We start from the raw sequence: 15,000 nt of genomic DNA on the forward strand, positions 1-15,000 counted from the left end.
CCCAGTCTGACCTATCACCCTCACCTTGACCTCTTTCCACCTATCACATTTCCGACGCCCCTACCCCAAGTCCCTCCTCCCTACTTTTTATTTTAGCCTGCTGGACAAACTTTCCTCATTCCTGAAGAAGGGCTTATGCCCGAAACGTCGATTCTCCTGTTCCCTGGATGCTGCCTGACCTGCTGCGCTTTTCCAGCAACACATTTTCATCACTCAAATTTACTAAGGAGCCAAAAGCTACCAGATCCAAACTGAAAAGTGACAAATTGACTTCAGATTACCCTGGAAAGGGAACGTGTCTCAAAAACAAACATAAAAACAGTTTAAGCAAATCCTTTTCCACTGCTACTATTCAAAGGTTGCATGAGTGGTAACAGTTATTGCCATAAATCCTGAAAGATGGTCTGCTTAGACACAATTGAGCAACATCATGTATGAATTGAAATGAAGCCTGATGTCAGGTACATAGTGACTAACTGAATGAATCAAACAGCATGTTCTTTGGTTGTTTGTAACAGGCAGAGTACAAATTATACTCAACCAGCCCAGCTCACAAAACCCAAAATAAAACAACATTTCTGTTAGATGGGATTCCATGACTGGCTGAACAATCCCAACCACACTAATAGCTTCACCAATAAGCAACTGAAGCAAACCGATTGAGATTGTAAGAATAATAGAAGTCGCTGGAGAAATTCAGTAAGTCTGACAGCATCTGTGGAGATAGAAGACAGAAGTAATGTTTCAGATCCAGCGACCCTTCTTCAGAACAGTTCCAGTTCAATTAACTCTACCTTTTCCTCACAGATGCTTTCAGATTTACTGATTTTGTTTCAGATTTTCAGCATCTGCACTTCTTTATTTTAGTTTTGAGCTTGTGACAATGTTTATTTACGCTTGCTTGAACCAGCATGCATTTTTACACAAGGACCTCATCTCTACAAACAAAAGGAACATGTTCAAGCCTTGTGCTGTTTTTGAATTATCGAGGAGCATGGAAGCCTTTTCCTTCCTGTTTCCTTCTCTATGGAACTGCCTTGGCCAGTCAGAGTTGGCTTAATAATGAATGAACACCCTTTATTCCTGTTGTATAAACTATGGAGAGCATTTCAAATGTAGAATTCTTGCATTTGTCCTGATGAATGAAATATGAAAAGATTCACAAAGATGTCTTTCTTTTCAAAATTGTTCAATTTCTGAATGACAATAAGACTGTTCACTTTCACACATTTAATCATAAAATATTATTTTTGGCTGTTTCTGATTCATGTTCAGTTCAATATTTGGAACAGTTGCATATTTATATGTGTTTATTGCTTGAGACATGTACACTGAATGGCAGATCTTCCACTTCACTTTGATTATATGCATCTTTTCCAAAACCTCTACACCATAAAACGATCATTGGGTAGAGTCATTACTAATCCATTACCTTTTCCATTTCTGCATTTTCTTGATATTGTCCTTTTCTACATCTCAAAAGGCTGGTTAGCGTTTTTTTCAATCTCAGTAGAAGGTAGAAGAAGGACTTTGGGCTTGGCACCAAGTTAAATGGCACTGCCAGTGTTCGCCCCTCTTCAAAATAGGAAATCCACAGTTTGGCTCTGGCAAACTTCCATTCTACATCGGCATCATTCTACAGAGCCAGGAAAATGGAAAGTTAATGATAGAATAAACCACTGACTCCTAACAGTGTAACCTATGGGCGTGTCTCTCTTCGAGGAGAAAGTGAGGTCTGCAGATGCTGGAGATCAGAGCTGGAAATGTGTTGCTGGAAAAGCACAGCACGTCAGGCAGCATCTAGGGAACAGGAGAATCGACGTTTCGGGCATAAGCCTGAAGAAGGGCTTATGCCCGAAACGTCGATTCTCCTGTTCCCTGGATGCTGCCTGACCTGCTGCGCTTTTCCAGCAACACATTTCCAGCGTGTCTCTCTTCAGCAATTTAAATACAGAAATGTGACATCAAGAAGTTAGCACTGAGAAACTGACATTCTTGTATAGTTACCAGTTCATATAAATGGTCTTTATTTTTGCTAATAGGTCATTTCCTATCTTCAAAGGCAATAATAATTACAGTCTACTGTAACATTCACGATTCGGAGAGGCCGGTGTTGGACTGGGATGCACAAAGTTAAAAATCACACAACACCAGGTTACAGTCCAACAGATTTATTTGGAAGCACACTAGCTTTCAGAGCACTGCTCCTTTATCAGGTGCTCCACAACCACCTGATGAAGGAGTGTCGCTCCAAAAGCTAGTGTGCTTCCAATTAAACCTGTTAGACTATAACCTGGTGGTGTGTGATTTGTTACATTCACAGTTGCCATGTCTGGATTTCAATAGAAGATATATAAAAAGAATATGTGACACTCCTCTTCATTATGGTCTTTTCACAGAAATAATTAATCTTCTCATTCCCTTTCCTCATGCCCTCTAACTTGGAGTACCTTTGATACTTTCTTTCTCACCTTTTGGTTCAGCTCTCATCCTGCACTGTAAAAAAACTACTCTAAATTTACACTAGTTACACTTTCTAGCACGTTGCCCATAGCCTTAAATGTTAGGCTGTTTCAAGTGCTCATCCATGTACTTGATAAAGTTTGTGAGAGTTCTTACCTCAACTCCGCTCACCGGCAGTGCATTGTAGACCTCCCACTACCCTCTGGGTAAAAACTCTTTTTCTCAAATCCCTCAAAACCTTCTGCCTTTCACTTTAAAATTATGTCCCTGTACTGACCCTTCAACTAAGGGGAACAGCTGCTTTCTATTCACCTTGTCCATGCCCCTCATAATCAGGTCTCCCCTCAACCTTCTCTGCTGCAAAGAAAACAGCCCAAGCTCCTGCAGCTTCCTTCATCGTTGAAATGTTCCATCCCATGCAGCATCCTGGTGAATCTCCTCTGCACTCTGACCGGTGCAGTCACATCCTTCCTATAGTGTGGGGACCAGACCTGCACACAGTATTCCAGCTGTGGCCTAATCAAAGTTTTGTACAACTCCTCCCTGTTTTTATAATCTCTGCATGACTGATAAAGGCATGTGTCCTGTATGCCTTCCTAATTCCGCTATTAACTTGCCCTATCACCTTTAGGGATCTGTGGAAAAGCTTCCCCAGATCCCTGTGTTCCTTAGATCTTCCTAGTGTCCTGCCATTCATTGGTACTGAATGCCCTGCTATAGGTGACAGAGATGATAGCCCAACTGGGAGCCTATGAACAGGAGAGATTATGGCAGTGTTGAAAAGGAGGGAAATGGACTCAAAATAGATGGAGCACAGAATGAGACCATTTAGCCAATTGTGTCTGTACAAATGGCTGCAATTTACTTTTTTTCTGACTTGTTTAGTTCCTAAGATGGATTTCGTCTCTTGCATTTCACCAAATATTGAATGGAGTCAATCTGAAGGAGTCACTCAGAGCGCTAACACATTCTGTCCTACAACTGTCTGCTGCTTGTCTCATTATGTCTGCACCGTGACTGGGCAGCACGGTGGCTCAGTGCTGCCTCACAGCGCCAGGGTCCCAGGTTCAATCCCAGCCTCGGGTGATTGTCTGTGTGAAGTTTGCACATTCTCCCTGTGGCTGCGTGAGTTTCCTTCGGGTGTTTCGGTTTCCTCCCATAATCTAAAGGTGTGCAGGTCAGGTGAATTGCCCATCATGTCCAGGGATGTGTAGGTTAGATGCATTAGTCAGGGATAAATGTAGACTAATAGGGTAGGGGGGGGATGGGTCTGGATGGGTTACTGTTTGGAGGGTTGGTGTGGACGTGTTGGGCCAAATGGCCTGTTTCTACACTGTAGGGATTCTATGGTGACACTGGCATCATGGCCTTGCTGTCATGACCTCCTGAAGAGGCGACTGTGTGGAGTTTGCACGTTCTCCCCATGTCTGCGTGGGTTTGCTCTGGTTTCCTCCCACAGTCCAAAGATGTGCAGGTCAGGTGAATTGGCCATGATAAATTACCCATAGTGTTAGGTAAGGGGTAAATGTAGGGGTATGGGTGGGTTGCGCTTCGGCGGGTCTGTCATCACAGCTGTTATTATCTCTCTGCGTCAACAGGGCACTCAGTCCTTTCCATCACAGCAAGGTGACAATCCATGGGAAGGAGCAAATGGATAATGTAGATATCAAACTGTGACAAGGGATCACCTTTATGGAATATGTAATGGCACAGATAATCGTAAATGTGAGGCTTTATGAAGTGATTTCAAAGAGTTAAAGTCTAGATTAAAAACAGTACTTCCAAAATGTGAATCATTATGTTAGGAAAGAAACAGGAGAATAGTTGACAAGCAGCTAGAATATTGGTATAGAGAGGAAGGTTCTTAGCAAACTGGGGTCACTTATTATTGCAGCATCATAGTAATAGAAGCAGGAGTAGGCCATTTGGCCCATCAAGCGTGCTGTGCCATTCATTAAGATCTTGGCTGATCTATCAATCGTCTCAGCTCCTCTTACCTGCATTATCCCCATAATCCTTAATTTCCCTACGATGCAAAAACCCATCCGACTGTGTCTTGAATAGATTTAATGAAGCTGCTGCTACTGCTTCCTTGGGCAGAGAATTCCATAGATTCCTCCTCATCCTGTCCTAAATCTACTCCCCCTAATGTTGAGGCCATGTTCCTGAGAGTTAGCCTCACCCACCAGTGGGAACAACATCTTTATCTATCCCTTTCATAATTTTATGTGTTTTTATAAGATACCCTCTCATTCTTCGAAATTCTAGCGAGTACAGTCCCAAGCGGCTCAACCTCCCCTCATCTCCAGAAACAACCTGGTGAACCTCCTCTGCAGGACTCGGGTAGGAAGTACTTCATTCGGTTAATCGAATTCCGGATAATTAAATGCCAGATAACATAGTTTAGCCGAACATCGGGACCTGCGATCTTGCCGGATAATTCGATATTCGGATAATCAAATGCCAGATAATTGAGATTCCTCTGTATATCCTTCCTCAAGTAAGGAGATCAGAACTGTGCCCAATACTCCAGATGCTGCCTCGCTAACACCTTGTCCAATTGCAATAGAACCTCTCTGCTTTTAAATTCAATTCCTCGTGCAATGAAAACCAATATTCCGTTGGCCTTCCTGATTACCTGTTGCAATCGCAAATCTACTTTTAGGAGTGTTCGTATATGAATCACTAAGTCCCAGTGCACAACAACATGCTGCAATCTTTCATCATCTAAGTAATACTCTGACCTACTATTTTTACTTCCAAAGTGGATAACCTGACATTTACCAACATATTACTCCCATCTGCCAAACCCTTGCAAACTCACTTAACTGATCTAAACCTCTGTGCAGACCCACCACATCCTCTGCACAGTTTGTCGTTCCACTCAATTTAGTGTTATCAGCAAACTTGGATACGTTGCAATTAGTCTCCTCTTCCAAATTTTTGTTTTATATAGCCCAACGCAGATTCCTGCAGCACTCCGCTCACCACTGATCTCCAACCAGAGAAACACCCATTTATCCAAACTCTCTACTTTTGATTGGTTAACCAGTCCCTTATCCATGCTAGTACATTCCCCACAACTCCACGCATTCTTATCTAATTAGAGGAGTCTTTTATATGGCACTGTATGGACTGCCTTCTGGAAATCCAAGTATACAACATTCACCTGTTCCCCTCCAAACACCGCGCTTGGTACATCCTCAAAGAACTCCAGTAGTTTCTTAAATGTGACTTTCCCTTTCTGAATCGATGCTGCCTCTGCCTGATGGAACCCTTTACACCCAGATGTCTTATTACTACATTTTTAAATGATAGTTTTGAGCATTTTCCTGACTACAGATGTTAATCTAACTGGCCTAGAGGTACTGCTTTTGCTGACACCCTTTTTTAAAAACAGCAGCGTGACGTTCATTGTCTTCCAGTCCAGTGGGACCTGGCCAGAGTCCAGTGAATTTTGGTAAATTACCACTAACACGTCTACTATAACTTCTGCTTCCTTTCAGCACCCTGGGATGCATTCCATCAGGAGCAGGGAACTTATCGGCCTCTTGACCCTCAAGTTTGCTCAACACTACCCGTTTAGTGATAACAATTGAATTGAGTCCTCACCCCACCCCACACCTGCCCCCCAATCATATCCTTATCATTATTCTTTGAAATGTTAGACACATCTTCCACTGTGAAGACTAATACAGAATAATTATTCAAGGCCTCAGCCATTTCAGCATTACCCAATGTTAATTCCCCTTTCTCATCCTGCAAAGTACCTACGTCCTGGATGTAGGTTTGCTTGCTGAGCTGGAAAGTTCATTTTCAAATGTTTCATCACCATACTATGAAACAAAATCAAGGAAACCTTCAAGACCATCAATAAAACTCTTACTGGCATAAAATTCACTAAAGAGGAGGTAAAAAAACAACAAACTGCCATTCCTAGATGTCACAGTTGAGCGAACAGCCAATGGGGAACTTCAAACCAACATCTACAGGAAAACAATACATCCGGACCAAATACTAAACTCCAGAAGCAATCGTCCCAACATCCACAAATGAAGCTGCATTAGAACATTATTTCAAAAAGCCACCACACACTGCAGCACAGAGAAACTACACAGAGCAGAGAAAAATCCCTATACAGTGTATTCAAAAAGAACAATCCGCTGATTTCTCAGCAAGCAGACAAAACACATCCAGGAACCTTCGCCACTCTCCCCTACATCAAAGACATCTCAGAAATGATGGCCAGATTACTCAGACCTCTTGGCATCATGGTAGCCCACAAACCCACCAACAAACTAAAACAGCAACAAACAAAACTAATGTCATTTACAAAATACCCTGCAAGAACTGTAACAAACACTACATTGGACAAGCAGGCAGAAACCTAGCCACCAGGATACATGAACTCCAACTAGCCACAAAAAGACATGACCTCTCTCACTAGTATCTTTACATACAGATGAGGAAGGACACCACTTCGACTGGGACAAGCCAAACAGAGACATGCATGAGAATTCTGAGAAGCATAGCATTCCAACCGGAACTCTATCAACAAACAAATCGGGTCATTCCAACCGGAACTCTATCAACAAACAAATCGGGTTAGACCCCATTCTACCACCCCCGAGAAAAAGAACAGGAAATGACATAATCATAGGAAATAATGTCACCACAGGAAATGACATCACCAACCCAAGGAAACCTAAACACATAAATAGAAAGTGGGTCATGCAACCAGTGCTTCATCTGGAGGTTCACTGATGATGTTACCTAGTATGGTGACAAGATTTCTGAAAATGAACCTTCCAGCTCAGCGAACAAACCTACATCCAGAACCTCAACCTGAGCTACAAATCTGCTCAAAACTCACTAAGGAGAAAGTGAGGACTGCAGATGCTGGAGATCAGAGTTGAAAAGTGTGGTGCTGGAAAAGCGCAGCAGGTCAGGCAGCATCCGAGGAGCAGGAGAATCCTGAAGAAGGGCTTATGCCTGAAACATCGATTCTCTTGCTCCTCAGATGCTGCCTGGCCTGCTGCGCTTTTCCAGCACCACACTTTTCAACTCAAAACTCACTAATACCTACATCCACTTTAGCCATCCTTTTCTATTTTATGTATTTATAAAAACTTATCATATCTGTTTTTTATGTTCTGTGCTAGCTTGCATTCATAATCTAGCTTTCCTTTCTCTTTATTGTTTATCTTGTGGTTCTTTGGTGCTTTTTAAACTTTTCCTAATCTTCCTGTTTCCCACTACTCTTGACTACTTTGTAAGCCTGAGCTTTTATCTGGCTGCCTTTCTTTATTTCCTTGGTTATCCAAGGCTGGTTCTTCCTACCCTTGCTATCTTTGTTTTTGACCGGAATATACTTTTCCTTGAGCACTGTGAAAAGTCTCTTTTGTTCCACCATATAATTTGAATTCCCAGTCTAACTTAGCCAACTCTTCCCTCATCCCATTACAGTCGCCCTTGTTTAGGACTAACACCCAGATTTTAGATGAAACTATTTCATCCCCATTTGTTCCTGCCATTGAATCATACTGTGATCACTCTTTCCAAGAGGATCTTTAACTACGAGATCATTAATTTTACCTGTCTCATTGCACAGAACCAGATCTAAGACTGCACACTCCCTTGTAGGTTCAGTAACATACTGTTCAAGAAAGTTATCACGGATGAGTTCTATGAACGTCTCTTCAAGACTGCCTCTACCAACTTGATTCAGCCAATCAATGTGCTTGTTAAAGTCCCCCATGACTACTACCATTCTATTCTTACATGCGTCAGATATTTCTTGATTGATCGCCTGTGCCACTGTAGAAATATTACTGGGTGGCCTACAAACTATTCCCACCAGTGACTTCTTCCCCTTACTGTTTCTGGTCTCCACCAAAATGGATTCAACATTTTGCTCTTTTGATCCTATTTCGTCTCTCCCTAAAGTCCTAATCTCATCCTTAATTAAGAGCACGAAGCCACCTCCCTTGCTTGCTTGCCTATCCTTCCTAATTACCTAATACCCTTGGATATTCAATTCCCAGTCATCACCACCCTGCAACCACATTTCTGTAATGACAATGAAATCATACCCCAATGTACTGATTTGCACAAGAAATTCATCAACTTTGTTTCAAATACTCTGGGCATTCAGATAAAGTGCCCTTATACTTACTGCCCATGTAGAACCTAGCCATCTCCTTGTCTTTTGTATAAGATTCTGTCACCCAATTTTACTTTTCTCTTTTCTAACTTTTGCTCTGGTCTCTGCATTGCTTCTGCCCTTCTGCCTGGACTCCCATCCTCCTGCCAATTTATTCTACCTTTCCTCACAGCGTCCCGGCTTGCTGCATCTCCCTTTACACCAAAAAGGCTGTACTGTACGAATTGTGTCTTTCTATTCTTTTATTGTTAAAGGAAGGGTCAAGGCAATATTGTCAATAAACACAATCTATCAAGCAGTGGAAACAAACAATGAGTATTAAAGTACATCAAGTGATGTACGACTCGGATTTAAATTTTAATCTACCTAGTAGCAGTATTGTAGTGAGGGAATATGTTCACACAGGATCAGAAATACAACCAGCAATAGGACAGTTTAATTTTCACATAGACTGTGTCAAGGAAAACAGCTCATGGATAAAGACAATGAGCATCTAGAATATTTTAGGACTGCTTCCTAGAACAAAGTATTTTAGAATAATAAGGCTACACTAGAATGAGTAATTAGTAACAAACAAAAGTTAATTAAATCAGACATCAAGGGATCTCTCTACAAACAGAAATTTTAATAAAATTGATTTAATATTTGACTTGAGAAAGAGATGACAGTTACAAACCAAAGTTTAAAATTTTAGAAAGGGGAATTTTGAAAGTCTGAGAATACTTTGTGTATTAAAATAAGTAGGCCAGCACCAATATTGCAAAGCATTATGATTGCATGCTCTGCAGTAAGCATTTCAAACGTAACAGTTACAATAGCAAAGGAGATCATTCAGCCCATTAAAGCTGTGCCACTGTTAAGCCTTTGAAGTTTTTTTGATTGTTGATCAACACAAACATTATAAATTCCCGTCTTATACTTTAATGTTCACAGTAATTCATAATTTCAGAATTAGTATTTTTCATTCCTCACAGCATTGTATACTAATGACCTGTTTTAAATATTAAAGCTAAATCTATTAAAAATAAATTAGAATTTCACCTCAATCTCCTGAAAAGAGCTATTAATCATCGCAATCAGCATATTTAAGAGGACAATGACCATTGTCACATGGTATACACCATACAAAACATAGCCAATGTTCTCAATAAATTTGTGACTATAATTGATGACCACAGACTTGACTTCTGATAATCCAAATATCGCCCAAAACAAAGTTTTAAAGCTTTCTTCAACACTGAAAAACAGAAAGAAATATTAAAAAGAGTGAAACCAGTTTGCATTTTGATATCGCTTTGAAAACTTAAATTTAATAAAATCTACAACAGTGCAAGCACAATATTATTTACAAAAACAAAATCACAGAGTCCCTACAATGTGGAAGCAGACCTTTCAGTCCACACTGATCCCTCCGAAGAACATTTTACCCAGGCCCATTCCCCTGCCCTATCCCTGTAACCTTGCATTTCCCATGCCTAATCCATGCAGCCTGCACATTCCTTGACATTATGGGCAATTTAGCTTTGCCAATCCACCCAACCTGCACATCTTTGGTCTGTGGGAGGTAACCATAGCACCCAGAGAAAACCCATGGAGACATGGGGAGAATGTGTAAACTCTACACAAACAGTCTCCCAAAGGTGGAATTGAACTCAGTTCCTGGTGCTGTGAGGCAGCAGTGCTAACCACTGAGCCACCGTGACAGGCTGTGGAATGTGGATAGGATGAAGAGTGGAGGATAGAACAAGAGGAATGTTCTAGGATAGAAGGAAGATATAAGAGATTAAATGATAAAATTAATAATGGTGCAAAGCAAAAGTGCAAAGGAGAAAGTGAGGAAACAAAACACAAGTTGAGAGATTATATAAATACTTTGGAAGAATTACAGTCTGAACGCAATGGGAGTGACGCAATCTGAAATTGTTGAGCTCAGTGTGAAGTTTGGAAGACCTGCAAGTGCCTAATCTAAACATGAAGTGTTGTTCCTCAAGTCTATGTTAGATTTCACAGGAGGTAGAGGTTACATGAGAAGGAGGGCTGGACTTGAAGAGACACATTATAGAGGTTATAGATTCAGAGAGGATTTCTGATCAGAGATCAGCTTCCTTTTAACTATTTGGACATCGTCTATGACCCACCTAAAAAACAAGACAAGCATTGCTTCACAATCTTTGAAACCTACCACCAAGTTTTATTGGAACATTGTAAGAAGCTGAAGATAGAGAGGTCAGAGGGGAAGTGGGATGAAGCATTAAAATAGCAGGCAACTGATAACTTGAAGTCACTACTTTGATCTCTCCAGAAGAGAGAAAACTGCATTGTAATCAGCAAATGCACACACTGTTATGGTGAAAACACAAGCAAATCACTGCTTCACTTCAGAGTGTTTGTCTGGAGAGTGCAAAAGGATAAGAAAAAGTGCAGGCATCCATCTGCAGACCTTACAGCTGCAGTATTTGCTCAGGGAAATATCGAGGGAAGGGAAAGGGATATTTGAGATGATTGAAGAGTAGGTCAAAGTGTTGGCAAATGGAATGGCCACCTCTGAATGTGGAAAGGAGGACAAGATAGATTTGATGATATCCTTCAGCTAGAAGTAGCTAATTTACAAAGGAGGCTGACGGGGTGAAGAATAAGAACGGATGGAATGTTCTCTTCATTGTGGGAAAAAGGGGAGAGAAGTGTTTGAAATGGAATGAACATGGAATCTGAGTGTGGATGGAGAACAGTGGAAGAAATATTGTTCAAGAAATGGTGAACATCTCACAATTATCTCAAAGCAAGGATGGATCTGAAATGTAGGCGGTGGTGGATACTGCAGATGCTGGAGAGTAGATTCAAGATTAGAGTGGTGCTGGAAAAGCACAGCAGGTCAGGCAGCATTGGAGGAGCAGGAAAATCAATATTTCAGGCAAAAGCCTGAAACATTGCCCAAAATGTTGATTTTTCTGCTACTCGGATGCTGCCTGACTTGCTGTGCTTTTCCAGCACCACTCTAATCTGGATCTGAAATGTGACAAGTTGAATTTCAGTTGACATGGAATTTGTCAGTTGTTGAGAATAGAGATGTTGCAGTGAAGGGGGATGTTTCAAAATATCTGATCAAAGATGATGAGGGAAACAGAAAGCAATGAAGATGGGAAGGGAAAAGTTGCCCAAAATGTTGATTTTTCTGCTCCTCGGATGCTGCCTGACTTGCTGTGCTTTTCCAGCACCACTCTAATCTGGATCTGAAATGTGATAAGTTGAATTTCAGTTGACATGGAATTTGTCAGTTGTTGAGAATAGAGATGTTTCAAAATATCTGATCAAAGATGATGAGGGAAACAGAAAGCAATGAAGATGGGAAGGGAAAAGAGGATAAGGAAAATTGGCCAGGGTGAAGAAGAGACTGTCCCAAAGTGAGTATTCTGGGAAGAGAAGTGTCTCTGAACTAAACAATAATTTCAAAGTCAATGATTACAAATGCTGAGAACCTGAAATAAGAACAGAAGGTGGATGAAATAATCAGTATGCCAGAATTATTACATTAATATATGAAAACAAACAGTTACTTGCCATTAGTGGGAGTGGGCAGCTTTATGTTTAATATATAAATAGAGAAACATACAAGTGGGCCATTTCTCCCTTAAAGTATTTCACATTCCATCATACTTTGCTTCCTTCTAATTTGAAGAAGTTTGACTCTCTTCTTAATGATTTTATCATATTCTAACTGAAATGATCTGCTGACATCATCTGGTATTTTTCACATGTTCCCCAGTTCAAAAAAAAAAGAAACACTTCAGCTCATTTTCTGCCTGTGTTTGGTCAGTGTGTTTTTGTAACCTGCTGCCACTCCCTTTTCCTCGTTGTTTTGGTTGATCCTAGGAACTCACTTCATTAAATACTAATGACCGACTTTTTTTTAACCTGGTTTCTACATTATCTTTTTACGGATGTTGACAGATTTATCAGTTATTACCAACACTTTGTGGGTTTTATTCTAAATTTACAGAATATGCTGTTTTCCTTATTTCCTCGATTTTTATTTGAGCTATAATTTTTAACTTGTACGTTTAAAGGTGTTGACTCTCCTGCTTCTTGGATGCTGCCTGACCCGCTGTTCTTTTCCAGCGCCACACTCTACGACTCTGACTCTCCGGCATCTGCAATCCTCACTTTTACCACGTTTCAAGGTCTGACAGGGTAAATAGTGAGAAACCATCGCCTCTGGCATGCTAAGTCCAGAACAATGAGTGATAATCTTAAAAACCTGGAATTAGATTCGTTCAAGGCGATGTTAGAAAGCACTTCAAAACAGGAAGTAGCCTGGACTCACGAAGTTGCAAAGTAGCTACACCAAATATTAAAAGATCAGGATATGATTACCAGAGAAAATAGTTTCCAACACCAAGTGGGTACAGAAGGATTGCACAAAGTGAATTAATTGGCAGGTGTGGGTGCAAAGAGAGATACAAGCCCCTTGGTAAACTTCCACGAAAGAATGTTTCTGTCACAATAATGCCATTTTAAAAATAACTCAGTTTGATGTTAATTAAGTGCATAGTCACATACAATCAGACAAAAAAAAATCACACCCCACCCAGACCTGGGACTTGTTTGTATTCTGCACACTTTTGGCATCCTTTTTAACCTTTGTTGCACCAAACTCTTATCTCATTATTGTCCAGGGAATGAGTTTACTGAAATGCTGACGAGTTTTTAACATGAAAAGATTCAGAGAAAAAATGAGGACTGCAGATGCTGGAGAATCAGAGTCAAAAAGTAGGGCGCTGGAAAAGCACAGCAGGTCAGGCAGCTTCCGAGGAGCAGGAGAGTCAACATTTTGGGCATAAGCCCTTCATCAGGAAGGGCTGAATCATGAACACATTCAGCACAATACACTGTGAACATAAAACCAGATAAGTCTGTTTCTTATTATTTTAATACGGAGTTTATCACATGACAGATTGAAGTGTGATGTGCTCCAGCACCCGTCAATAATGAAAACAGTTTTTAAATAATCTGAAAATGGCATAAAAATTTGAGAATCGTTGGAATTTCTCAATGTTAATCAACCAATCATTTTTATAATGATGAGAAAGTAATATGTGTATTAGGACTCAAACTGGCAATTTTAGATAATCAAATGTTAGCCATTTAATTATGAACACAGATGTGTTGCTACATAGTGGTACAACATGTACTGCATCAGAAATCCCCTTGTCACGGTTAAGGTAGTGGAGATTTCAGTCCAAGTTTTGACATACTTCAATGAGGCTGTCATTTTCCAACATAATTGCTATTCCAGAAGGCTCTTATGTGTGCCATAAAATCCATCAAGACACACATTTGTCTTGGCTAACATCTAATACAGTTTTAACAGTAATTGTACAAATAATCTGGAAAGCCTTTCTGGAATACCATCAATAAAACATAACTCTCTCAGAAGAAATGTGGCCCAAATTAACTCATCTCCTTCCCTCAGAACCAATTAATACAATGGATTGTTTTCCTAAGGGCCTTAGTAATATCTCAAAACAGCTGTATTCTTGCTACACACGAAAGCGCTCTTTGCCAGAACTGAACAACTGACTCCTTTAACAATAGACATGTCCTCAAAGGCAATGGCTCTTTCGCCCACTGCTGAAATTCAGCAGGTGCAGGCCATCTCCAACCGCACCTATCGGAAAGCACCGAGCCACCAGTCAATGAGATCCATCAATAGAGAAAGCTCCTAACCCCTCAACATCTAACTGGCCTGCAACTACAACAAGAGCATTCTCGATATCTGCACTCAAGTTTTCTGATAATTACCATGACATTTTAACTTTTTCTGCCAGTCCAATCTCTGATTTTTTTTAACCCAGCAATTGTGTTTCTGGATGTTTCAAGAGAAAGCAAGTTCTTTGAATCTGTTGCCACTGAACCTTCTAAGGGAGTTCCTGCAAGAGGCACTGAGATGACTCAATCCATGCCATTTTCTCAGTAGGAGATGGAGGCCTCTGGGCTTTTGAACATACAGTCCGTTCTGGTACAAAATGATAGTTCTGTCCTCTTATGATCTCGCATTATAAGATAATTGTGCAATAGGCACACCATTTAAACTAATTGGGCCGGAATTGCATTATTACCAGTACAAGTATGGAAAGTTCACATTCTACAAATGTAGAACATAGAACATTATAGCACAGTACAGGCCCTTCGGCCCTTGACATTGCACTGACAATTGGAAACAATCTGAAGCCCATCTATCCTACATTATTCCATTTTTATCCCTATGTTTATCCAATGACCATCTAAATGCCCTCAAAGTTGGTGAGTCGACTACTGTTGCAGGCAGTGTGTTCCACACCCTCACTACTCTCTGAGTAAAGAAACTAGCCCTGATA

At 40.6% G+C, this 15,000-nt stretch overlaps 1 protein-coding gene across 5 annotated transcripts in view; it reads right to left on the reverse strand.

Moving 5' to 3' along the window:
• Nucleotides 1–15,000, reverse strand: part of LOC122553908 (short transient receptor potential channel 6-like) — a 120,773-nt gene that overhangs the window by 24,801 nt on the left and 80,972 nt on the right. For all 5 annotated transcript variants that reach the window (XM_043698414.1, XM_043698413.1, XM_043698416.1 and 2 more), the window contains 2 exons: nt 9,668–9,863; nt 1,433–1,636 (listed from right to left, as the gene is read on the reverse strand). In XM_043698414.1, the coding sequence (XP_043554349.1) occupies nt 1,433–1,636; nt 9,668–9,863 (400 nt within the window). The remainder of the gene's footprint in view (nt 1–1,432; nt 1,637–9,667; nt 9,864–15,000) is intronic.

The sequence above is a fragment of the Chiloscyllium plagiosum genome, chromosome 10 (genome assembly GCF_004010195.1).
Source record: "Chiloscyllium plagiosum isolate BGI_BamShark_2017 chromosome 10, ASM401019v2, whole genome shotgun sequence".
NCBI classification, from domain to species: Eukaryota; Metazoa; Chordata; class Chondrichthyes; order Orectolobiformes; family Hemiscylliidae; genus Chiloscyllium; species Chiloscyllium plagiosum.